General features: G+C 34.9%; 3 protein-coding genes and 3 pseudogenes across 7 annotated transcripts; all 6 read right to left on the bottom strand.

Moving 5' to 3' along the window:
* Positions 1 to 1,059: 1,059 nt before the first annotated feature.
* On the bottom strand, positions 1,060 to 5,015 carry AT2G05200 (annotated as a pseudogene; the record flags this gene model as incomplete). The annotated part of the gene is made up of 1 exon: positions 1,060 to 5,015.
* Positions 5,016 to 9,048: 4,033 nt separating this feature from the next.
* Positions 9,049 to 9,342, bottom strand: AT2G05190 (annotated as a pseudogene). The gene has a single exon.
* Positions 9,343 to 9,744: 402 nt separating this feature from the next.
* On the bottom strand, positions 9,745 to 11,168 carry AT2G05185 (uncharacterized protein). Of its 2 annotated transcripts, NM_001335274.1 has the most exons (3): positions 10,981 to 11,168; positions 10,270 to 10,382; positions 9,745 to 10,129 (listed from the first exon to the last, which is right to left on the bottom strand). In NM_001335274.1, exons 1-3 carry the CDS (start codon positions 11,091 to 11,093, stop codon positions 10,107 to 10,109), a joined length of 249 nt encoding a protein of 82 aa, NP_001318201.1. In that variant the 5' UTR covers positions 11,094 to 11,168; the 3' UTR covers positions 9,745 to 10,106. The 2 variants fall into 2 exon arrangements, with proteins under 2 accessions (NP_001318201.1, NP_973423.1); NM_201694.3 differs by having other exon boundaries at positions 9,745 to 10,382.
* A 104-nt stretch (positions 11,169 to 11,272) lies between these two features.
* On the bottom strand, positions 11,273 to 12,677 carry CYP705A6 (cytochrome P450, family 705, subfamily A, polypeptide 6; the record flags this gene model as incomplete). The annotated part of the gene is made up of 2 exons (NM_126545.1): positions 11,273 to 11,683; positions 11,760 to 12,677. The coding sequence occupies 2 exons, from the start codon at positions 12,675 to 12,677 to the stop codon at positions 11,273 to 11,275; spliced, it is 1,329 nt and encodes a 442-aa protein (NP_178590.1).
* Positions 12,678 to 13,069: 392 nt separating this feature from the next.
* AT2G05171 lies at positions 13,070 to 14,027 on the bottom strand (annotated as a pseudogene). Its single transcript has one exon.
* Positions 14,028 to 14,069: 42 nt separating this feature from the next.
* Positions 14,070 to 18,214, bottom strand: VPS11 (vacuolar protein sorting 11). The gene is made up of 6 exons (NM_126544.3): positions 17,832 to 18,214; positions 17,514 to 17,687; positions 17,129 to 17,437; positions 15,290 to 17,041; positions 14,771 to 15,136; positions 14,070 to 14,628 (listed from the first exon to the last, which is right to left on the bottom strand). The coding sequence occupies exons 1-5, from the start codon at positions 18,045 to 18,047 to the stop codon at positions 14,789 to 14,791; spliced, it is 2,799 nt and encodes a 932-aa protein (NP_027676.1). The 5' UTR covers positions 18,048 to 18,214; the 3' UTR covers positions 14,070 to 14,628; positions 14,771 to 14,788.
* Positions 18,215 to 24,170: the final 5,956 nt, after the last annotated feature.

Below are 24,170 nucleotides of genomic sequence, written 5' to 3'. Positions count from 1 at the left end.
CTTACATATTTAATCAAGAACTCAATCTCAACAGAAATACACCGTCCATTTTTCTTTGACCAATATTCACTTGTGTATAGAGTATGGACATTATCATAATTATATAATGGATCCATATCCAGCGATGACACATTAATGGTAAACAAATGCAACATTGTCCATTGATGTGTGTCCAAGATGTGCAATCCATATGGTTGTTTATACCAACACATAAGTTATACATATATAGAACAAGATGATGAATAAGTCATAACGCTCTCTCAGTCGCCACCAACAACTCGATCGCCTCCACCAACCAACAGACACTTCATCACCATATAAAAGACAACCGTCGCAAGAAACCATAACAAATCCGTTGGAGAAACAACTAAGAAGAGACATCGAATAAAGTAATGACTTTTAGATCTAGACCCAAATCTCCTGTCGCGAATCACTGGCTGTTTCTTCTGTCGTTAAATGTACTCGCTTTCGTCATTTACACACCTGCCGTTTTTGTACTCCACCAGTGCCAAAACTTGACTAATGAAGCGAGTACATTCAATTAGCCGAAACTGAATCTCAGATTCCAATGAAACCATAGGAATTCGAGAAGATCAAAATAGGAGAACGAATTGGTGAATTGACTTGTGATGAGAAGATAAAGAAATAGCAAAATAATGAGAAAAGTTGTTTTTTTGTTCTGCTTGATTTTGTTTATTTTTCGATAAAGTGAGAAAAAAGAAAGAGAAGAGAGAGAAGAATGAGAGATATAAGTCAAAAAATATTATCACGAGAGGAAGTTATAGTTAGAAGGGCAAATTGGACAATTTGGCTTAGAAAAGTGCCCAATCTTTTTAAAGTGCCTTAATCGGCATTAAGTTTCCAAAAAGTGTCTAATTACGTAATATTCTCAAATGATAAACATAGTAATTTGTACGATTATTTATGAAACATTGAATTTTAGGGACTTAAATGCAAATAAAAAGATGAAACTTCAAATTTAGAGTATTGAATAGTGATACTCCAAATATAGTGTCACTATTCTTTTTTTTTTTTTGTCAAAACCCAATTTCATTAAAACTAAACCAAACGTACATAACCGGAAGATAAAGTTCCACGGCCATCAACATTACAGAAAGAGAGTTTAGCGGTAGCATCCGCAATTGCATTAGCAGAACGAGAAATAAAATTAAAACAGAGGGAATGGAAGCTGACTCGAAGAGCTCGAATCTCCATCAACAAACCGTAGATCTCATTAATTGAGATGTTAGAAGTCAAGGCATCAACCACCGATTTGGAATCTGAGAGCACCATTAGATCAGTTCGTCCCAGTTGTAGCGCATGTAGAAGGGCTGATTTGATTGCCCAAGCTTCAGCTGACAGGGCTGAAGGAAGCCGACGACAACCGGCGGAGTAGGTAGCGGTTTCTTTCTCCAACGCCGTTGCTGATTGAAAGACCCACCCCGAACCTGCTAGCGACGACTGCGCTATCCAGGCCGCATCCACGAAGCAAAAGTATCCGGATCTAAGGACCGGGAGTTGAGATATTGGGTGTACAACGTTTCTAGTCTTTGGTAAACACCGTTGAGCTGATTGCCAGGCCAGAGCATCAAGAATAGCTCTTGTCACTGTCTCTATTGCAGAGAAATGGGATTCTTGAAAGATTAACTGGTTCCTAGCTTTCCATATATGCCGCAGATCCAAGGAAACAACGCTGCACTAGTAACACCTGTAGGGGGTAGAATAATTGCTTTCTTGAGGAGGCTTAGTGCATCTAGCATAGAAGAACCAGGTGGGACTGTAGTCTCTTGAAGGGGAGCTAACTCCCAGACTTGGGCAGCAAACTCACAATGGAAAAACAGATGAGTGGTCGATTCTGGTGCACCACATCTATGACAAGCCGCTGAAGGTGATATATGGCGTCTTACCAATTGGATTCCCACCGGGAGAGCTTCCATCGCTGCTTTCCACATAAGGTGTTTGATTTTTGGCAAGGTTTGAAGCTTCCAAAGGTTTGATTGCCAATTGAATTGAGTTTGTGGTATAGGGATTGAGGCTACTGATGCAATGCCATAGCCAGAGCGAGAGGTATATTGTCCAGATTTTACTGGAAGCCAAGCAAGTTTATCAACACCTCTACTAGATGGAGCCGGGAGTTGTTTAATAAGGTTCTCGTAGTTAGGGAGAATGACAGCGATTTTGTTCCAGTCCCATTGGAGTGTGTTTTGATTGATTAGAGCTGAAACCCGGAGATCTTGATGTTCCCTCAAAGCAGGACCAATAGGAACTAGTGGTTTGGAAATAGATAGCCAAGGATCATTCCAAATGCTAACCTTCTCTCCATTAGTAATCAACCAACCAAGACCTTCTTTTAGGATTTCTCTTCCAGCTATGATGCTCCTCCAACCATGAGAGGGTTGAGAAGGAAGTTTGCACTCCATAAAGGAGGAGGAATGGCAATACTTGCCCAAAAGGATTCGTGATAATAGAGATTCCGGGGAATTCAACAACCGCCATCCTAACTTTGCAAGCAAGGAGTCATTGCATCGTTCTATGTCACGGAAGCCTAACCCTCCAGCGTTTTTTGGGTTTGTCAGCTTTGACCAAGCGACCCAAGATGTCTTTCGTACATCCGGTTTAGTATCCCACCAGAATCGAGTTAACAGGGATTGGATCTTTCTACATAGAGCTGAGGGTAGTTTGAAGCAAGACATGGAGTAGAGAGGCATCGACGCCAAAACAGCCTTAAGCATAACCTGTTTTCCGGCCTGCGAGAGAAATCTAGATGCCCAACTGTGAGATTTTTGTCTGATTTTATCAATAATAGCCCCGAAGATATCTCTCTTACGACGACCAAAGTGCTCTGGTAATCCAAGGTATTTTCCAGTGCCTCCTTCTTTCCTAATTTTCAGAATTCTCTTGACTTGTCCTTTTACTGATCGTGGGGTTTTTGATGAAAAGGTGACAGAGGATTTGTGAAAATTGATGCTCTGACCTGAAGCTTTACCATATCTTGACAAGATTTCAGAGAGTTTGTTGCAGCTTTCTGGGTCAGACTTTGAGAAGAACATGGTATCGTCGGCGAAGAGTAAGTGGTTTACCCGCGGACCATTAATGGATACCCTGACCCCCGGGAGTTGTCTCAGCCTCTGCGCTCTCGTACAAAGACCTGACAATACCTCCGTACAGAGAATGAAAAGGCAGGGGGATAAAGGGTCGCCTTGTCTCAACCCCCGAGTAGGAACAACTTTGCCTTGGGGGGTCCCATTGATGAGAAAGGAGTAGGAAACAGAGGTAACACACTCAAGCACCCAATCTATCCATATACTATGGAAACCAAATCTTTGAAGGACTTTTTTGAGGAAGTCCCATTCAACTCGATCATACGCCTTACTCATGTCGGTTTTAACCGCCATTGAACAATGTTTTTTTGCAGATGAGGTGCGGAGAAAATGAAGAACTTCATGAGTAATAAGGACGTTATCTGATATTACCCGACCGGGCACAAAGGCGGACTGATTCTCAGAGATGAGCTTTGGGAGGATAAGTTGCATCCTCTTCGTCATGATTTTAGCAACAATCTTATAGAAGATGTTACACAGGGCAATTGGTCGATAATCTGCAACTTTACGAGGTCCCAAATCCTTAGGGATAAGACGGATGTGTGTTTCATTCATTCTGCGAGGGAAATTCTTGGAAGTGAAGAAAAGCCGGATCTCTCTTCCAACATCAGTTGAAATAATATGCCAATAAGAATGGTAGAAACCCGCTGTAAAACCGTCAGGACCAGGCGCCTTACTCGCATTGATACTAAAGACAGCATCTTTTACTTCTTCATCATTTGGGATTCTAGTTAGAAAGTCGTTGTCTCCCTGCGAAACCATGGGTTCAATAGCTTCATCGACCACTGAAAAATCACCATCAGACTCAGAAGTGAAAATTTGTTGGAAATAGCCCGATATAATCTGGGAAATTTGGTGTTCCTCATGCTGTGCAACACCATTGATATCCTCCATCACAGTGAGGCGATTTTGCGTTCTCCTATTCCTGGTAACTGCATGAAAGTAGCCGGTGTTTCGATCACCACTATGCAACCACAAAACTCGACTTCGTTGCTTCCAAAACTGCTCTTCTAACTTGTAAGCATGTTCTAACGTCGCAGTGAGGGCTCCTATGGTAGTTGGATTAGGAGGGTCAGCTGTGAGAGCTTCTTCTAAAGCTTTTTGGGTTTTCTCTATCAATTCAGCAGAGTTGAGATTTTGGAGTCTTGTCCAATTAATTATCTCCCTACGACATTGATTCATCTTGGTGAGAACAGAAGCATCTCCTGCGTTTGTCCAAGTTTCCTGAATAAGGGCATTGACAACGTCATTATCTCTGAGTCTGTTATCAAAACGAAACTGTCCTCTCCGCTTAACTCTAGCTTCGTCAACGAACACCACTAAAGGTCTGTGGTCAGAACCTTCAAAACGAAGATACTCAGATCTTCCAGAGGGGAAGCTTTCCAGCCAAGAATTGTTGGACATTGCACGGTCTAATCGTTGGCGAACAAACCAATCATATCTCATTCCCCGCCACGAGAAAGGGTTTCCAGAATATTTTAGGTCCCATAATCCATTTTTTGAGATAAAACTGCGAAAATCAATAAAAGATCCTTGGTCGCGTGGAGGACCACCTCTCTTTTCAGAGTTGTCAAGGATTTCATTAACTCGATCGCTTCAGTCGCCACCAACAACTCGATCGCCTCCACCAACCAACAGACACTTCATCACCATATAAAAGACAACCGTCGCAAGAAACCATAACAAATCCGTTGGAGAAACAACTAAGAAGAGACATCGAATAAAGTAATGACTTTTAGATCTAGACCCAAATCTCCTGTCGCGAATCACTGGCTGTTTCTTCTGTCGTTAAATGTACTCGCTTTCGTCATTTACACACCTGCCGTTTTTGTACTCCACCAGTGCCAAAACTTGACTAATGAAGCGAGTACATTCAATTAGCCGAAACTGAATCTCAGATTCCAATGAAACCATAGGAATTCGAGAAGATCAAAATAGGAGAACGAATTGGTGAATTGACTTGTGATGAGAAGATAAAGAAATAGCAAAATAATGAGAAAAGTTGTTTTTTTGTTCTGCTTGATTTTGTTTATTTTTCGATAAAGTGAGAAAAAAGAAAGAGAAGAGAGAGAAGAATGAGAGATATAAGTCAAAAAATATTATCACGAGAGGAAGTTATAGTTAGAAGGGCAAATTGGACAATTTGGCTTAGAAAAGTGCCCAATCTTTTTAAAGTGCCTTAATCGGCATTAAGTTTCCAAAAAGTGTCTAATTACGTAATATTCTCAAATGATAAACATAGTAATTTGTACGATTATTTATGAAACATTGAATTTTAGGGACTTAAATGCAAATAAAAAGATGAAACTTCAAATTTAGAGTATTGAATAGTGATACTCCAAATATAGTGTCACTATTCAATACTCTAAATTATGAAGTATTGGAGTATCTCTTGGAGAACCTAAAACTTTATATTTGAGGGGATAGAGTATCTCTTGGAGATGCTCTTAGAGTATTGAATAGTGACACTCTATATTTGGAGTATCACTATTCAATACTCTAAATTTGAAGTTTCATCTTTTTTATTTGCATTTAAGTCCCTAAAATTCAATGTTTCATAAATAATCTTACAAATTACTATGTTTATCATTTTAGTCCTTTAATTTTTATATATTCAAAGTATTTCAACAATTTTTGGCTCGTAATCTACAGATTAAAAATAAAGAGACTCATTTTTCTCTTCGTAATGCATTGATTGATCATATATGGAAGCATTACGAAAATAATTTTATTGAATAATTTGTAATTTATAAGTTAATTTATGCATTTTTCATTTTTATTTATATATATTTTTATTTATAAATGCATTGTTTTGTTAATTAAGATTATCTGTAATATTTTAATGTATGTTTTAGAGTTATTTATAAAAGTTATATGGTTTTAAAATAGTTAAAAACAATATAAGGAGTATAATGCAAAACACACATTTTAGAAACTTCATATTTAAAGTATACTCTTGGAGAAGAAACTACTCATACTTTATATTTGAAGTTTACATACTCTATATATAAAGTATCTCTTGAAGTTTACATACTCTATAACGACGATGATCATACTTGGCAGCAGTGTTGTAGGGCAATCATCATGACTCAACAATAAAATCAAGAAAACGAGAAACATGTTTCGCCTCTGAACTTACAGCATCCAACTTATGTGTATGTCATGACAGCCTCTTGCTCACCAAAGTATCAGGAAACCAGAGACTATTAGAGCATGATCATATGTGATACTCATAAAATATCATTAAGAATTTTTTAGCATTATTTATAATATTTGTTTAATAGATATATATATATTTTTTTTGGCAAATGTGACCAATCAGGAGATGTCACGTCAGATGATACTGGTATCATAAATATCTCTGGGCTGATACTCATGAACCTCATTCTAATTGTTTTGTCAATATAAAAATAATTTTTGGACTTGTGATACTGTAGAAATATCACCCATGTACATGGTCTTAGTAGAACTGTGAAGAAGTCCTAGCAATCTTCAATTTTGACCCAGCACACTACAACACTGAGAATTACAGCTAAAAGAACCTTGTAGCAGCCAAAAGTTATTGTGCATCCAAAAACATCCAAAAGCATCTTGAAACCAAAGAGCTATGTTCCAAAGTAACTATGAAACAGACTTAAAACAAACCTTACCCCAAAAAGTTGTTTTCACAGAGTATAAGGGCAGATTATACTCTGAGGATCAAGACCTCAGCAGAACTATGGAGGTTTTTCAGAGACCGGATAAAACCTAACCCCATATTCTTTACGGAATTGCTGCTTTTTCTTGTTACGAGTGTGGTCAATCTCTTTTCCTTTTTTGCGTTTAGAACTTTCACCAGTCTCATATCTTGTGTGAGCATGAAGAACACTGAGAGTGGTAGAATCCTCAGAAAGGGATTTAACACTCAATGAAGGAAGACTGGATTGATGATGTTCCACCGCAGGAACATTCAGATCAAGGACCGGTGAAGAAGAGATTGGTGCCTGAGAAATAGGCCTGTGAGAAGAAATATCAGAACTTGAAGATTGATTCACAGGCGGTGGAGGAGTAGGGTTGTTCGAACCCTCGCCTTCTCCCCAAACAGGTACTACCAGAACATCCACTTCATCATCAACGGCATGAGCAACTTCGTTATTGTTTACTCCCTGAGGCGCCAAATAGGGACAGTGATCAACATCATGGTTAATTCTCGTAGAATCGGGAATGAAATTTTCATTCAAAGTTATTTCACAAATACATCCTATGGTAAGGAAGAGGGGAGGAACAAGCACACTTGGTCAAATCGGATATGTAATTATTGGAATCATTGTTGGAGATGAGAGAAAGAAGTGAGGAATCCTCTTTTTGTCAAAGAATCGTTTTTCTTTTCTTCTTGTTTTGCCAAAAATTCCGGCCAATCATAACGTGACACGTAATAGTCTCTCTTCGTTTTCAAAAATCTCTTTGAAGAGAGATTCAATTTGAAAACAGAGAACGTATGAAGAGAGCTCCATTTTTACACCATTGGAGATGCTCTTATACATAAACTTCGCATGTTGTCATTTATTTTACACAGTACATGAAGTAAATGTTGATCAATGATTTGAATTTTGAAAGATGAGAATGCATTGACCATGCCAAAAAAACATACCGCTATCTAAGTCTAGACATTTAGATTTATTCGTATTCAGATGATTTAGGTAAAGATAATTTATTATCCGTTCGGATTTTATAACTATTATGCTCGGTTTCGGTTCGGATAGATGTCAGAATTTGATTATTTTGCATCGTTTTTCGGAAAAAAAACTTAAAAAATTGTTTAATTTAAATAAAAATTAGTTTAACCTTACTAAATTTTGGCCAAATTTTGTAAATATATATATATATAATTTTGATAAGGGTGATCTATGCTTAGAAGAATGAATAATTAAGTATTTGACTATAAAGATTTGTTATTTAGTTCTCTTTCATCTGTCTCAGATTAATACCAAAAATACCCTTTGTCACATACACACGTTAAAAAGAAAAATATCAAGATAAACTCATTATATGCAACAACAAAAAAATGAATTTTAGCGGTAACAAGTTTAGATAGTTAATTATTTGATTAGTATGATAAACATATCTTTAAAAAACAGTAGCAAAGTGAAAATACTATTCATCTTACGTCGAAAACATATTTCTCGTGTTAAATCATTTATTATATAATATGTATTATACAATAATATATTTATTTATTTTAGTAATTTAATTATTACAGTTAAGTTATACACTACCAACTTACTTATCGCTCTAACATGTCTTTTAAAATGGTAAATTGTATGCTATATTATAGATAACTATTATACATAACGATTTTTTTTTTATTTGTATCATGTTAACATTCGGTAACTAATAAATTATCAATTATTTATTCTCGTAACATGTTAATTTATGCATTAGTTTATTTATTTATCATGATAATTTGTTTATCACCGTTAACTTATTAATTATCATGAACGTTAAACTTCTTCATTTTTTCTCACAAGGGTAAAAATGTCAAAACATCACTTTCTCTCTTACCCACCTAAATAACAAATCTTCATGGATAGATACTTAATTATTCATTTATCTGAGCATATCCATTATAATTTCTCTTTTGATAAATATAATTAATTTTCTAATAACTATGTTATTTAAGATATGTTATTTGTAATAAAATTATAGCTAAATATAATTAAATGTACCCGAATTACATTTACATATAAATTGTGTTCTTAAATTTTCAATTTCGTAAAATTATTCCATTAAATTTTGGTTTTTTTTTTCAGGTTTGCATTAACTACGAAAATTAGGTTTGGAGAAAGCAAAATTAGAATACTTTTGTAATCGAATGTCTTTGAAGATCTATAGAACAAAAGAAATTAATCAAAGTTATTACATGTTCCCCAGATGAGTATACATGGAGTTTAGAAGTAACCAAGTAAGATTAAAAAAAAGGTTGGCTTCGAAGAACTGGAGTGCATTTAAGTGGATGAACCATGCTTAGGTTCATTCCTTCAAAAGTCTCTTCCATGTTGACTTTATCTCCTTTGATTTTCCAGTCAAAGCACTGCACCATCACTCCAATTGCAGTTCCAACAAATATATAAGCTAAATTACCTCCAGGACATCCTCTCCTCCCGCCGCCAAAAGGAAGGTACTTAAACGGTTTCTCTTCTTGCCCACTTGAAGAACTTAGAGCATCTCCAATGGAGAGAGCCTCTCTATGGGCTCTCTCCATTTTTTAATGATTAAATTTCCAAAAATGTTACAAGAGAGTTTTTGTGTATTTTTTTTTGTTTTTCATACTCTAATGGTAGTCTTTCTTATGTAGGTTCTCTGAAAAAATATTATTATTTTAAAATTATTTATTTCATATAACTTAATAATTATTTGCAAATCATAAAATATTAAACATACATTATTTTGAAACATTTTAAAATAGATGTGTAAAACAAAAATCGGAATAACGATCAGTTGTTCTGTCGATTGTTGCAATTTGTTTTGCATATATGCTCAACCAAATCACCTTTCAATTGTAGATGCATCTCTCGATAACGAACTTGATTTCAAATATCCATAAAATCTTTGAGTTTTGTAGGTATAGTAGAATATGATAAATCGACTTGTGAGGTTCGGTTTGCTTCGAAGTTGCATAATATTAATCTTATTTGGTTACATGGAGGAATAGTGCATGCTCAAAACATGGTACAAAAGAAATGGATGAATAGTGCAGGCTCATAACATGGTGCACAAGAAATTAAACCATAACATGTAACAATGGACTTGCAAGTGTTGAATACCATTTGTATTTTACAGTCTTCAGATTCAAAAACAAATCACTAAAAACTTAATTTCAGAAAATAAAGAAAGATCAATTAACTAGGTACTTTTGTCGACATCAAAAGCTTTGCTGTTTGTTTCAGCTCTTCTTGCCAATCGTTCTCTACATCGGCTTTTTTTTGCATTGCCTTCACCTTCACTCTAGTTTTCGTCTGTCTTGATTCAGAGCATAAACGGAGTGGCAACTCAACCCAGAAAATTGAAAAAATTGGTGGGAATATCAACAACAGTCATACGAAACCACATGAAAAAACGGATCACGGTTTAGGTTAACAGTTTGAAAGTTATAGCCAATTTACCAAGACAGAGCCGGAAGGTAACAAACCTGCAAACAGCCAACTTTGGAAGCAATTTCCCATCAACCAGCAAGGAACTAGAAGATGATCTTTATGTCCTTGGAAAGATCTTGCTTTCAAGTTTCCAGAACATCTTTCAGGTCTAAAACCCAATATTTATAGCCAAAGAAATGAAGAAGACAAAACCAATAAAAAACCACGTCAACAAACCAATCCAATCACTATCATCCTTAGATTTCCGAGGATCATGACCATTCTTATTCCTACTACATCTCTAATAAAGAAACACCAGAATATCACTAAACCAACACACACAATCAAATGACAGCTCCAATAACTCCAGCCACAATAATAATACTCAGATTTCTCCCATTCAACGCTTCACATCTCGATAAAGGCTTCCCGCAAACTCTGTTACTCTCGTAAATTGTACAACTGCTTTCTAGTCCACAATACAGCTAGTTAAGCTCACCAATAGATTTCACAAGAAGGCAAAACTGAAACCTAATTCTCACACTTTTCGATTACAAAACAATATCAGCTCAAAAACAGAATTGGATTGCTATCTCCCTAAACCCTAACATTAACGAACAATTCAAATGTGAAACCAGCTGCTCCAATTCAAAATTGAAACCAAACTAGTTTCTGTTTAAACCAATCTATAGAGTTCCATTAACGATATTCTTATCCAGTTTCCATCAAATCAACCTTAACATTAGAAGCACAAAATTGGAACGGACCTGGAGGCATCAGAGTAAGAAGAATCAGAGGAATGGGAGGAGTGTTGGCTTATACGGTATTTTTTCGAGGTGGATCCACTCAACAAAATTGGAAAAATCTGGGATTTGCACATAGAGAAAGTTTGGGAAAGCTGTCCCGAAGAGATGAAAGTTTTTTTTTTCCTTCTTTTTGTTGAATTCTGTCAACCAAACTGTCTGCCACGTGTGCGTCTCTCTCTAATTCCAAAAACTCTCTCAAGAAAGCCGACTCTCTGCAAAATCACTTGTTTTGAATTATTTTTAATCATTTTAATCAAGAGAACTCTATGAATTTGTCAAGAGAGCCTCCCATTGGAGGTGCTCTTAGAAACCTCTCTGGCTTGAACTCGTCAGGATCTTCCCAAGAATCAGGATCTCTCATAACAGCGTAAGCATTGATAACGAGTGTTGTCTTCTCTGGTATGTAGAAACCTTTGATCTTGCATCTTTCTTGGAACGTCCTTACCAAGAGAGGTCCCGGTGGATGCAATCTTAGCCCTTCTTTGACTACCGCTTGCAAGTAAGGGAGGTTCGGTAGATCTGTTTCATGAATCAACCTTGTTTTCCCTACAACGGAATCAATGTCTTTCCTCAGTCTCTCAAGAACGTTAGGGTGGTTAAGGATCTCCGCCATTGTCCATTGTGTTGTTTGCACTGAGGTATCAGTGGCTCCAATAAAAATCTCCTGCAGTGAAAAGAACAACATGTCTTTAGTATGGATCCTCAAATGAAAATAGACATAATTAACGAGGAACATTTACCACGAAAAATGACTTGATATGATTCCTAGTGATGTTATACTCTGCGTTTTCATCTCCAGAAGCTGCCAACAACACATCCATCATATCAGTACCTTGATGCTCCTCGTGTAGTTTCTCTTCGTGTTCCACAAGAATTCTCTCTAGCAGCTCATCTAATCTGTCAGAAACACCCATTATCTCCTTCTCGAATAGTGAGATCCGAAGCTTCTTTAGCGGCTTGCGCAATAAAGATGCCAGGAACATCTTCTTGGTCAAGGCATAAGATTCACCCACTAATCCCCTGATTTTCTCTGCCTCACCGTTCTCCTCTGAAAAACTTCTTCCCATGCTCATCCTGCACAAGGTGTTGTTCACAAGCTTCATTGCTTCAGTACTGATCTCAACGCTCTCAGTCATCCTCGCCTTATCGAGAAGGCTGTTGTAAAATCGCGTTAGCTCTTCACCACGGATACCTCGTGAACTCTCGAGTGACTGAGGTCGGAGCAGCTTAGTGGCGATTAGCTTCTTCATGAACTTCCAGTAATCTCCATAAGGAGCGGTAATGATGCCAGAAGATCCAAACAGGAGGGACTCATCGATTGCAGCAACACCGCGAGAGGAGACGTTCACGTCATGAGCCCTGAAGATCTCGTAGGCAACAGAGGCTGAAGAGACGAGAATGACTGGGACATTAAAGATCCGTAGATGGAGTAGATGTCCATACTTAGAGGAGAGTTTCTGAAGAGACTTGTGGGTTAGAGGAGAGAAGAGAAGGTGAAGATGACCGATGATTGGAAGAGAAGGAGGGCTAGGAGGAAGATCACAGCCTCGCGGGTGCTTTGGTTTCTTGAAGAAGAGAGAGTAACAGAAGAGTGAGAAGAGGCATAGGACGATGAAGATGAAACAGTTCTGAAAGTCAACGCTGAGAATTGCTGCCATTGTTGCTTAAAGTGAAGAGGGAGCTGAAACATAATCAAGAATCAGTTAATATAAACTATGAGTCATAGTCTATGACTTATCATGCTTTATTATTAATCTTTAAAAAGCGTTTTCTCTCTGGAAGAACGTGAAATAGTGGACAGCTAGAATCTTGTTTTCTTAATATTATTAACTGAGGTCAAAGATGACACTCGTGAGTCTTGATTAGATTGATAATATCATGAACTTAAGTATTCAGAGTTCAAATCCTGCTAAGGTGACTCACAGTGTAGGTAATGTGACATTAGAGTCAAATAAGAGTGAAGAAAGTAAAGTGTCAAGACAAAACCTGTTTACAGCGATTCTGAGAAAGGAACAAGACTGATCTTTCCACTGAGATAGAAGCGTCTTGGAGGTAACAAAGCATCTTAAAACTCAAGAGTAGTTGGAGAAAGCAAGCAAATAAGCTCTACTGATATTGTCGAAGACTGCGGTTATGGTAGATGAAGATCCGTCTCTACCAAACCTTGTTCAATTTTCGTATAACTCCTCTTGGCAGATCAAGCTAAAGGAAATACTCTTTTTCAAAGGTTATGGTTTTATACTCATCATTGAATCTAAAAACCAAGGGAGAATCTCTTTTGTGCGAGTAGACAGATACTAAAGTTAAGATACTTGAACCGTTTCAGGAATTTGTATTCGTCGTCATCAGGGAGGTACAATAAGTTCGTCTTGTCAGATTCGCAGGGCTGAATCTCTGTGGGCTACTACTTCTAATCTCTGTAGTGCTTCCAGTTTCCCTGAGGATGTTAACCGAATCAAAGTAAACCCGGAAGATTGATCTGATGACCCTAGTGGAAGGTACTAGTTTTTAAACGCCAAAACCAAAACCAAAACGAAAACCAAGAACAAGGAAGGACTCTCCTTTTCTACCAATCGATCCACTCGGGAAGAGGCTCCTTGATCCTCACTTCAATCTCCGCAGAGACGGTTTCCAACCGATAAAAGTAGATTGTATGTAAGCTCACATACATATATAGTAGAAGTATCCTTCACAACAGAAGGAGAAGGTCTATAATAGAACATTTAAGATTGAGCATTCCGAAACAACCCAACTATAACACAGGACGTAGTTGATTCATCTGTCCTAAACCTGAGATCAGACAAGCTATACACATCCAAAAAACAAGGCTTCTCAACATCATGCTGCTATTTCAACAGAAGGCACTCCTGATCTCTGATCACAAAAAAAAAAAGATAGCTCCGGGAAGCAATAAAAAACCGAAAACTGTCGCTACCAGCATTTGAAACCCAACAAATTCATCTGTTCCAGCCATGTGTAGACTTTTCGATTTTCAATAAAGATCTCAAGGGAAAGATAAACCGCTGGAAACTGTAATCACATTCACCACTAGAACAGAGTCAATGGAGAAAAACGAACCTTTAACTAAGATAGTAGATGCCTGTGTTCGAAGGGAGCAACGCTGACAGCTCGCCCAGCATTTCGATTTCCGAGGTTTCCCGGAAGCAGAAAAACTGGATAGTGTAAAAATATGCTTTGATAGAAATATTAATTTATTGATCCGGAGACAGAACTTGAGCAATTATTTAGAAATTGTTCCAAATGAGCAAGACTTTTACCAGAATGAATGCAAATCAAAACCACAACATATTTACTGCAAACGTTCTCCTCTAAGTGTTCCAAAAAAAAAAACCATAACATACACCAAAAAAACAAACATAATAACTTGTCGACATCTATGCATCTTTTCCTGAGTGATGGCACAGATTCTCAGAAATGTATACAAGAAGAAGCATAGAGCCAGTCCCAACTTCACTAGCACAACTCACTCTTACACAATATCTAAGCCGATAAAGTAGATTCAAAGGATACCTCACATTCACAGAATACACAGATGCCACAAAGTTTATGCCGGCCTCACTTGAGTTGGAGATGTTTCAGCCGCCTTCCCTGAACAGACAAGGTCACTAAATGAGAAAATTTATCTCCCAGATTATCGTTATTTTGTAAAAATATGTTCTCAGTTGACTTGATTACATCAAAGTAGAGAAGAGAACTTTTTTGAGTTATTTGCAATGAGTTCAGTGGTTACCTTCAGGCGTGAAGAGAATTAAGATGTTGCATCTCTAGTTTTGCTGATGATTCCTTTCCCAAAGTACTCTGCAATCACAGAAAACCCGTCCTTCGAGCCTTTCACTTGCTGGAAGAACAGATCTTGGTCTTTCGAGTTCTGCTCCAAACTTCTCTTCATTTCCATCACAGATCTGTACTCGGGAGCACACTCGGGGCATTCTTTTTCGTTGTCACCGAGGCAGCGTTGATGGAATGAATGCATACACATGAAATGGACAGCTGGGATATCCAATGTGAAAGTGCAAGCAGTACACTTGCTAAGTTGAAATATTCTGGCATTGGTCCTGAGATCTTCAATCTCTTTTCTCATGTTTTTAGTCGTTTCCTGCATCGTTCAAAAATCTGATTAGGAATTTACACTGGGAGAGGATTGTGATAGACAACTGGCTTTTTGATAAGAAGTAGGATCAGCATTAAGAGAACAATTTTTCTTGTTGACTTGAAATATCAGGCAAGAAATTAATGATGAAACACTAACCTGATACTTCTCTACAGCTCGCCGGTCCTCTTCAATTATTTTTGACTCTTGCTCAAGTTTCCGAGCTATGTAGTCTTTGATGACAGAAAGTGTGAGGCATGGATTCTTTGCCAGGGTCTGAAGAACAATGATAGGAGGTAAAATATCATCCCGTTCAATATAAGTGAGAACCTCCTTCACCTCTTTGGTGCAGTCCTCTCCAATTTCACCGAAATACTTGAGAAGATCTGCCCAAAGAGATGGATCCCCTCCCTTGCTAGAATCACCTAATCTTTTGCAGCATGCAATCAGTCCCTCGTGATCATGATTCTGCATGTAGCAAGCAATAACCTCCTTGTAAAATTTCATTTTTTCATACAGATACAGAAGTCCATCCTTGAACGAATTCATCTCGCAAAGAATTACAGCAAGGTCAACATCATAGAGGGGTTGCTCTAGGTCTGACGGCCATGCCATTTTAAGTAACTCCAGTCCCTTCTGTTGTCTTTCCGTACAATCCTTCTCCATTGCATCCTTCGAATCAGCATTTGTCTTCTTTTCAGGATCGGCTTTAGACACCGCAGCTGCTACCGAATGATCTATTAAGTCCTTATCTAGACCATTTTCTGATAGAGAGATTGATGGAAAATTCAAGTCCCTAGACAAGTATAATTCCAAGAGTGTGTTATTGATTTCTGCTTGAGCAGGAGAATCCTGAACTATTTCAGCATATCTCTCGAGAAAATGCATTAATGAATGTGGATGCTGAACAAACACAGTGATGAAGTCCACAGGTGATGGCAACATGGACAGGAACACACCATTAGGAATCCCTTGCTCAGTGCAAAGTCGCATGAGTATATCAATAGTCTCTTTTGGCTTGTGCTCTATAAGAATCTTACCATACTGTTCAATTGTTACCCCAGCTTGACTGGGTTCAAGACTTGAAACATATTGCAGGGCTTCATCGTAGTTTCCAAGATCTTCAAGCAAAATTTTCAAATACCACTCATGTTTTCCTGCCTTTTTTGCAACGTACATTGCATGCTCATGGTAATTAGCTGCACGACAGACCCTAATGGCTGTTTCCACATCAAACTTGAGCTCACCGATGCCATCTTCTTTTCTAATGAACGTGTTCAGCTTTTCTACATCCTTCAACTTAGTGTAACAGTTTAGCAAAAGAGTTGTGTGGTCTTTTGATGCTAGACCCTTCTCATGCAACTTCTCCAGGTAATTAGTAAGATTGTAGATCCTCTGTGCATCCAGAAACTTTTGTATCACAAATGATGGTTCAAGATAACCAATTGTGTTAATGTACTGTAACATAGCTTCGTCAAAGTCCTGTTTGCCATATAAATGATCTCCATACTTCCTCATCACATTGGCAGTAGCAGCAGCATCGGCATGTTGACTCTGGACAAGATTAATAGCTACTGTGTACAGGTTTTTCTTGAACAGCATATCTAACTTGCTTTCCATATCCTTCTCGGTAATGCACAATAAGGATTTGTCAGCCTTTATAAGTATTATGTTTCCCCATTCGCAGAGCATGTTGGAGACTTTATCAACGACAATGCTATATGCTATAAGCCGATTCCTGAGGTCGTAGACATTAAAAACAGTGTTCCCAGTTTTAGAATCATCAATGACACATAAAAGGTAGCCACGGAACCACCCCATGAATTTTTTCTCTCCTTCAAAAGCCCAGCAAGGACCACGTCCATCAACTTCATAGAAGTAAACAGCCTCAGGTCGACCAACTATTAATTCCTGTAGAACACAACATATTTCAACTGGCTAGAAGATATAGAAGAACATATTCTAAAATCAACAAGTCAGAAGAAGCGAAGTATATACCGAGCGGTCACTCATTGTAACAGTATTCACACTGCCCCCAATATGATCCAAAGTCTGCAATTTCGGTGGCTGCGCCTGCATACTAAACAAGTTGACTGACTCTGGAGTGACTGCAAACAACAGAAGCGCTTGGCCATCCATCCTGAACCCCAAGCCTGTAATAGCGGACCGTCCATCCACTTGAAGCTTAAACCGAGTGATACGCTCTCGTGCAATGTCTCCTTTGACACAATAAATGCAGCCATTATCTAAGCCAATGGCTATAAGCAATATTGGTGGAACTTCCTCCAAGACTAGAAAAGAAGTAATCTGCAATTACACATGATATTCCATCATCAAACCTCAGTATATACGTCAAGTATTATAACAGGGAAGAGATTATTACCTTAGCTTCAGGAAACTGATTGGTGAAAATTCTAAGAATACCAATGCATTCAGGAGCCGAGGAACTAGTACCTTCCTCCTGAACTTTGTCAAGATCAAAAACCTTAAGACACATCCCTGACTGTTGCGGCGATATTTGTTCATCTTCTCCGACGGTGACGAGAAAGTTCCTTTGCTATTGAAAGAAACAACGACAAGCGTAAAAACATCAAAATCAACAGGAATTGTGAAATCGATGAGCATGAATTGATAAACAACAAACACAATCTCAATTTGCAGAAGAATTGTAAAATTTGATGAATGGATTGGATCAATATACCTTGAGGTGTTGAAGGAAGAGGACGGAGGAAGAGTGAGCTTGGAAACCGGAATCGAACTTTACACCGCGATCGAGGAAGCTGACGGATCCGTCGTTAGAGCCGATGACGACTTTGCCACGGCCACTGGAACAACATTGTATATCTCCGGTTACATCCTCAGGTATCTTGCCTCCGTATTTCTCCTCGAAGAAGTCAAATTTTCTCAATTGATACATTGAATCGAGTCGAGAATTCGAATCCGGAGGAGTTTTCTAGGGTTTTCTTGTGATTTTCCGATCAGATCAGCTAATTTGATCGCAATCGGTTTACGGTCGAAAAGGTCTCAATGGAGAAATCTTGTATTTGCATTTGATGAAAACAAATACAAAAATTAATGTTTTTTTCTATATTAACATGTGAAATTTTAGTTTAAAATAAAATTTGGCAATTCATAGGAATTTATAAACAATTTTTAAATTTACAAAATTTAATTTAACTTATAAACTGAGATTTTATAAAGTTAATCGTATAAAGGAAAAATTAGGTTTTATTGCATATTAGATCCTAATCCGCACTTATTTAGTGAAAATACAATAGTATTTTTATATATTGTTTTATGAAAAATATTATGTATTTATTTCTGTTTTATGAAATTATAATAGTATATTTATATTATAGTAGCAATATAGACATGTATTTAGAATAGTATTTAGAATAGAATGTAATATAATACAAATATTTATAGTTTTATTTAAAACGTTATAATTTTTTATATACCAAATAAAAAATTATTTAGTTAACAAAAGAGAATTTTAAAATTTTCAGAAATTAAATGTGTAGATGTGAAAATTTAAAAGTTCAATTTTTTACGGAACTAAACAATTTAATAATTGTAAACTAACATCTTGTTAAATTCACATTATATTTGTGATTAAACTTACAGATTCCAGCAGTTTATATTTTGTGATTAAAACGAAATTATATTTTGGTTTGGGTTGTTAAAATAGTGGTTAGGGTTTAGATTTTGTGATTAAAACAAAATTATATTTCGGTTTGGGTTGATAAAATAGCTGTTAGGGTTTAGATTTTGTGATTAAACGAAATTATATTTTGGTTTGGGTTGATAAAATAGTGATTAAGATTTAAATTTTGTGATTAAATTATTTATTTTTTAAATAGATGACATGTCAAATTCTCATTAGTCAACTAAAAGGCGGTGAATGAATGGATTCACCCCCTAAAGGGTGAACCCAAGAATTGTTCCATATTTTAATAGATCCAATAGTAACAGATTTTGAAGCCATTTAGTCATATGCCATTTGATGTTAGTGTTTATTTGTGGACAAATATATGTTGTCTTGAAATTCGTTTGTGTTTTTCGTTTTTTTGTCGGCCAAATATTCCATTAATCAAGGAAACACAGTATAAGAAGTGTTCACTAGATATAACATTGACATACATTTAAAAAATCCAAGAGACAACACAAACCAAGTTCTGATGTCTAACTGTTTTAGCTAGTGTGTCCGTTACTGTTTTCTCTTGTCGATTTACATGTAGAAAGGCATAAGAGTTTTTGGACATAACGACTATATCCTTAATGTATTCTTGGATTTTCTAAGGGTCCCCAATAGGTTGACGTTATTGAATTACCTACTCTAAATGACCATATAGCATGCGCGAGTTCCCTCAAAATATGACTTTCTGATAGCTGACCCGTCTCATCTGCAGTAGAGCTTCCCGTAGTGCAATGGCCTCCATATCCAAAGCTGAGTTTGTTGGCTCTATTGACGTGGAGCCTTTGAGAAGGCAACGACCTTGAGCGTTAAAAAGTCCCCATCTGATTCCCGCCTTGCTATTAGAATCAATCCATAATCCATCTGTAGAAATTTGTTGTCTTATTAGCAAAAAAGAGAAAAAATTCACCGAACAAAATGAAGAATATCTCTAGAAGAAGAAAAAATCACTTGCGCGATTATCATAGAAAAATTGTTACTGCAACTCGCTTTATACTTCTATTTTTATAATTCGTGAACCGTATGAAGAGGTAAGCTTCATACTGAATCATATTTATTCTTTTATAGTTTTTGTCATTGTAGGTATTCCGAAATATATATGTTAAGGTTAGTTTTTTTTATCTCTATTTTTGAATTTTAGTTTTATAGATTTGTAGATTTTGATATTGTTATTGAGTTAAAGTTAAGATACTTCATATATACATATTTATATATATATATATAACAAAAAAGTTGTTTCATATATATGGCACATTGATTTGTCCTTTTATGTTATAGTGAAAATCAATGTATATTTATTCAGATGAATGAGGTTTGGAAGTAACATGAGACTTTGGAAGAGCTGCTGAGATTTCGTCATCATAGCTATTCTGAAATCTCGATTTAACAGATTAGTGAGACATCAATTTATAGAAAACAACACTATTGTGTATCAGATTTACTTACTGGTAGGAAGTTTAAGTTAAGGCATATCATATGTAATGTACCATATAGTTGTGCCCTAGTATGTTAAAAGCAAAGTAGTAAGTCTCTGTTTAAGGTGATGAACCTTTGCAAATAACATCTATACTATGAAGAGGGAAGAGAAATCTTATCAATAGAGCTATCCAGAAATATAAATGTCACAGGTTAATGAGCAGATTATCTTTACAGTAGTGCTTCATTTAAGAGTTAAATTCTTTTAAAGAATGGGATTTCAGTGTCATCTTCTAAGCTATTTAGAATCCTAGGGCAATTCTAATAGTTATTGATATGTTAATAATAACACTTTGTTTATTTGATAAGAACATGTTAGCTACTGTTTACCCATTTTATTTTGAGAGAAAGGTATAGGCTTGACGTCTTTTATTGTATATTAACTGATTTTACAAAATTTGAGTTTGGAAATGTAAAATGTATACAAGCCAAGCATAATCTCAGCGTAACATTCCCATGGAGGAGGCTTCTATTGATTTCGTCTTAGGAGAACTTAACACATCCTTATATAATGTTAAAGGTTAGTGAAATGAAAACTACTCTGAGACGTTGATTAATGTTAGTTTAGATATCTGTTGTTATAAATTTAGATTTTGTAAAACTGTTGTAGAATTATTTTTTTGGCAGTCATTTTAATTGAGTTACCTAAATTAGTGAGTAGCCATCCATTAACTTCTCTTATTGTTTGATAATATTTTAACTAGGCTATTGATTATGTATATGAAAACATTAACTGACAATTCCACAATATAAAGTTATAAAAACATTTTAACTTTTCGAAAACAAAGTTAAGGTATTTTGTTTTTATTGTTTGAGACTTTATGGAAAAGAAAATGAAATTAACTGATAGGCGATTCTAAACACTTTATTTTTTTCTGTGGAAACTGATATCAGTAACTCCATTACTTGCTAAATGCATGTTGTCATACTAGCTTGTACCTGTTCACATATATATATATATATATATATATAAAAGAATAGATTATTATAGTATAACAAAGATCGATCATAGTCATTTCTTATTGGTTCTTACCTCTTAGACCATGTACAGAAGAGATTTTTTGTGGGTATCATAAGCCTAAAATATTAAATTAATAGACAAAGCAACTGATTTGGACTTGAGAATTATCACTGGAGTGATATTTCTGATACTAGTCTCTAATGACGTGGCGGCTTGTAATTAGTCGGAAAAACGCGTTTTTGTGGAAAATGAGAGAAAAAAAAAATTATTTGCTCTCGACTATCGCTCCAGTAGCTGATGCTAGCATGTAATTTCGATTTTACAAATAAATTTTGTTTTTTAATGATACCAATACTGATCTTACCAATGAAAACAGATTATTATCAGTATCATAAAAAAAACTTAAACAATAAACAAACATTAAAATTAATAATAAAAAATTGTTGATGATACTCTATAAATACCAACTATTTGCATGCTTTTAGAACAAACGTCTCTTGCAATGCTTAGTCCTATAAGTTCTTAAAAACTTTCTTGCAACACACCTGTTTTAAACTTTAAATTCTCCAAATTTAAGGGTAAAAAATTGGAAGAGCCCAATTAAGGGACCAACCATTAGGGCTGCTCTAAGCCACCACTTCTTTGGTACCGTATATTGATTTTAAAGTTTTCAAAGTTTTCTGCCAATTACCCTTGTACAGCTAAAACTAAAGTTCTTAGTTGTAAAAATATATATATATATATATATATATATATTCTTCATTTTTATTTATTTCAAACAATGTCATATTTTTTTAGTACCAATTCTGAAAGCTAAAATCGTTAAACCGATTTAGTTCATTAATTTTACTAAAATTGAAACATCAAAAAACTCATAAGAATCTAGACGGACATTTTATCGCTATATAAACCGTTTTTTTTTATCTACATATACATTTTTCAGCCATTTTGTAAAATAAATCCTTTAGTTAGGACTTATTTACAAGGAATGTCATTGACATTAATTATTATCAATTAATTAATATTCCTAATTATTAGTATTTTTTTATCTAATATATCTCCATCAATTCTAATTACTTTTAAAAAGGAGAAATCTTAGAACTTTATTAATATTATACTTTATTAAAAATAAATATTGTAGTTATTTAAAGTTTAAAAAATGTTTAGAATATTTAACGAAAAAACGTTTAGAATATATATAATATATGAAATCTATAAAATTAAATAACCATTTCAAAAGAAAACTTTTAAATAGATTTGAATTATAAATCTTTTTATAAAAATATTACTAGACCAAAAATTAAAATATAATGTTTACTTTTACCGAACTTGATTAGATGGTGGGATGGGTTTAGAATATTACAGTTCAGTGAATTTATAACAATTAAATAACATACTTAAAAGAAAAATTTTAAATAAATTTGAATTATATATCTTTTAAATTAAAATATTATTAAAACAAAAATAACAAAAAAAAAGATGTTTAATTTCACTTAACGGCGTTAGATTGTAGGACGGGTTTGAGTCAGTAATACGAGACTGTATACCACATGTGAACTTCATTAGATATGTTTAGTTTGACTGAACGGGATTAGGTGGTAAGACGAGTTTGGGTCTATTGTAATACGAGAAGTTATACCTGGTGGGCAGCTATGTGACAACTACAAGTTTTTTTTTTCCTCATGTAACATGCTATGGTCTACAAGATCTCGTGCACTGGAACCCATGGTTATAGACTCGAATCCATTAGTAAGGGTAGATATAACAATCAAAATACAATTATCTATACTATTAATTAGGAAGCATTTTGTGAACTACAACATTGTAAGGGTAGTTTAAAACTAAGTAAATAAATTTTTGCATGGGTAATTTAGTAAATTAACAACTACTAAAATATAGGAATATCTTTAAACATGCAAATATATTGTATGTTTAATTCAAAAATGCATATATGTTAACTAAATTATTTTCGTAAGATATTATTAGATATTTTCGAATATGGCAATCTAATAACAAATTATCATTTTGTTTAGATTTAATAATTTCCTTAACAAAACTATGCTGATTAAATCTCATTTGTGTACATGACAAAAAAGACTTTTTCAATTATAATTTTTCAGATATGAATTTTTTTTATTATATTTGTCGTATATAATCTAAACGAAATACTTATATCATTTAAAATACAGCTTATTCAAAAGCTTATTTTTTGGATTCTAAATATCTAGAAAATATTTCCAAGGTATATTAAAATATTTTAACATTTCATTAGAGTTTCAATGATTTAAAGTTTTAGAATATATTTTTTGTTTTTTAAACGGGTAGTTTCATTATTTTAAATATATATAACTAACCCAAATTTTTAATATATTTTTAAAAAGAATTATAATAATTCTATATCTCAAGATTATTTTATTTAGAGCCAGATAAATTATTCAATTTCAAATCAAATAATTTATTTTATTTTGTATCATATTGTTACAAGATTTTGGAATACACATTCTTCTAAAATTGATTATTTTCTTTTTGAAATAACATTAAAATAAATTTAAATACCAATGTTTTAATTTTAATGCAAATTTAAGAAACTATTGAATTTAGATCAAGATGACTAATTTAACTAATTACAAGCTATTTTTTAATTTACACAGTTTTTGCAATTAGTTCAAAATAATTCTCTAAATTTACTCACATTAAACTATCTCTTAGTTTTATGATTTTGTTAAGATTCGTTTCTTGAAGTTAAGCAAGTTTATCAAATAAATTCAAATATATATTTGATTAATTATATATTATATCAACCAGAGGATTTCTGGATTTGAGATAATATATCAAGTCGGTGTTTATTATTTATATTAAATAGTAAATATAATTTTGTTTTCATATATGTGCGCGTACACATGAACAAA

This window comes from Arabidopsis thaliana, chromosome 2 (assembly GCF_000001735.4).
Source record: "Arabidopsis thaliana chromosome 2, partial sequence".
NCBI lineage: Eukaryota > Viridiplantae > Streptophyta > Magnoliopsida > Brassicales > Brassicaceae > Arabidopsis > Arabidopsis thaliana.
This window is presented reverse-complemented; position numbering and strand designations above follow the sequence as displayed.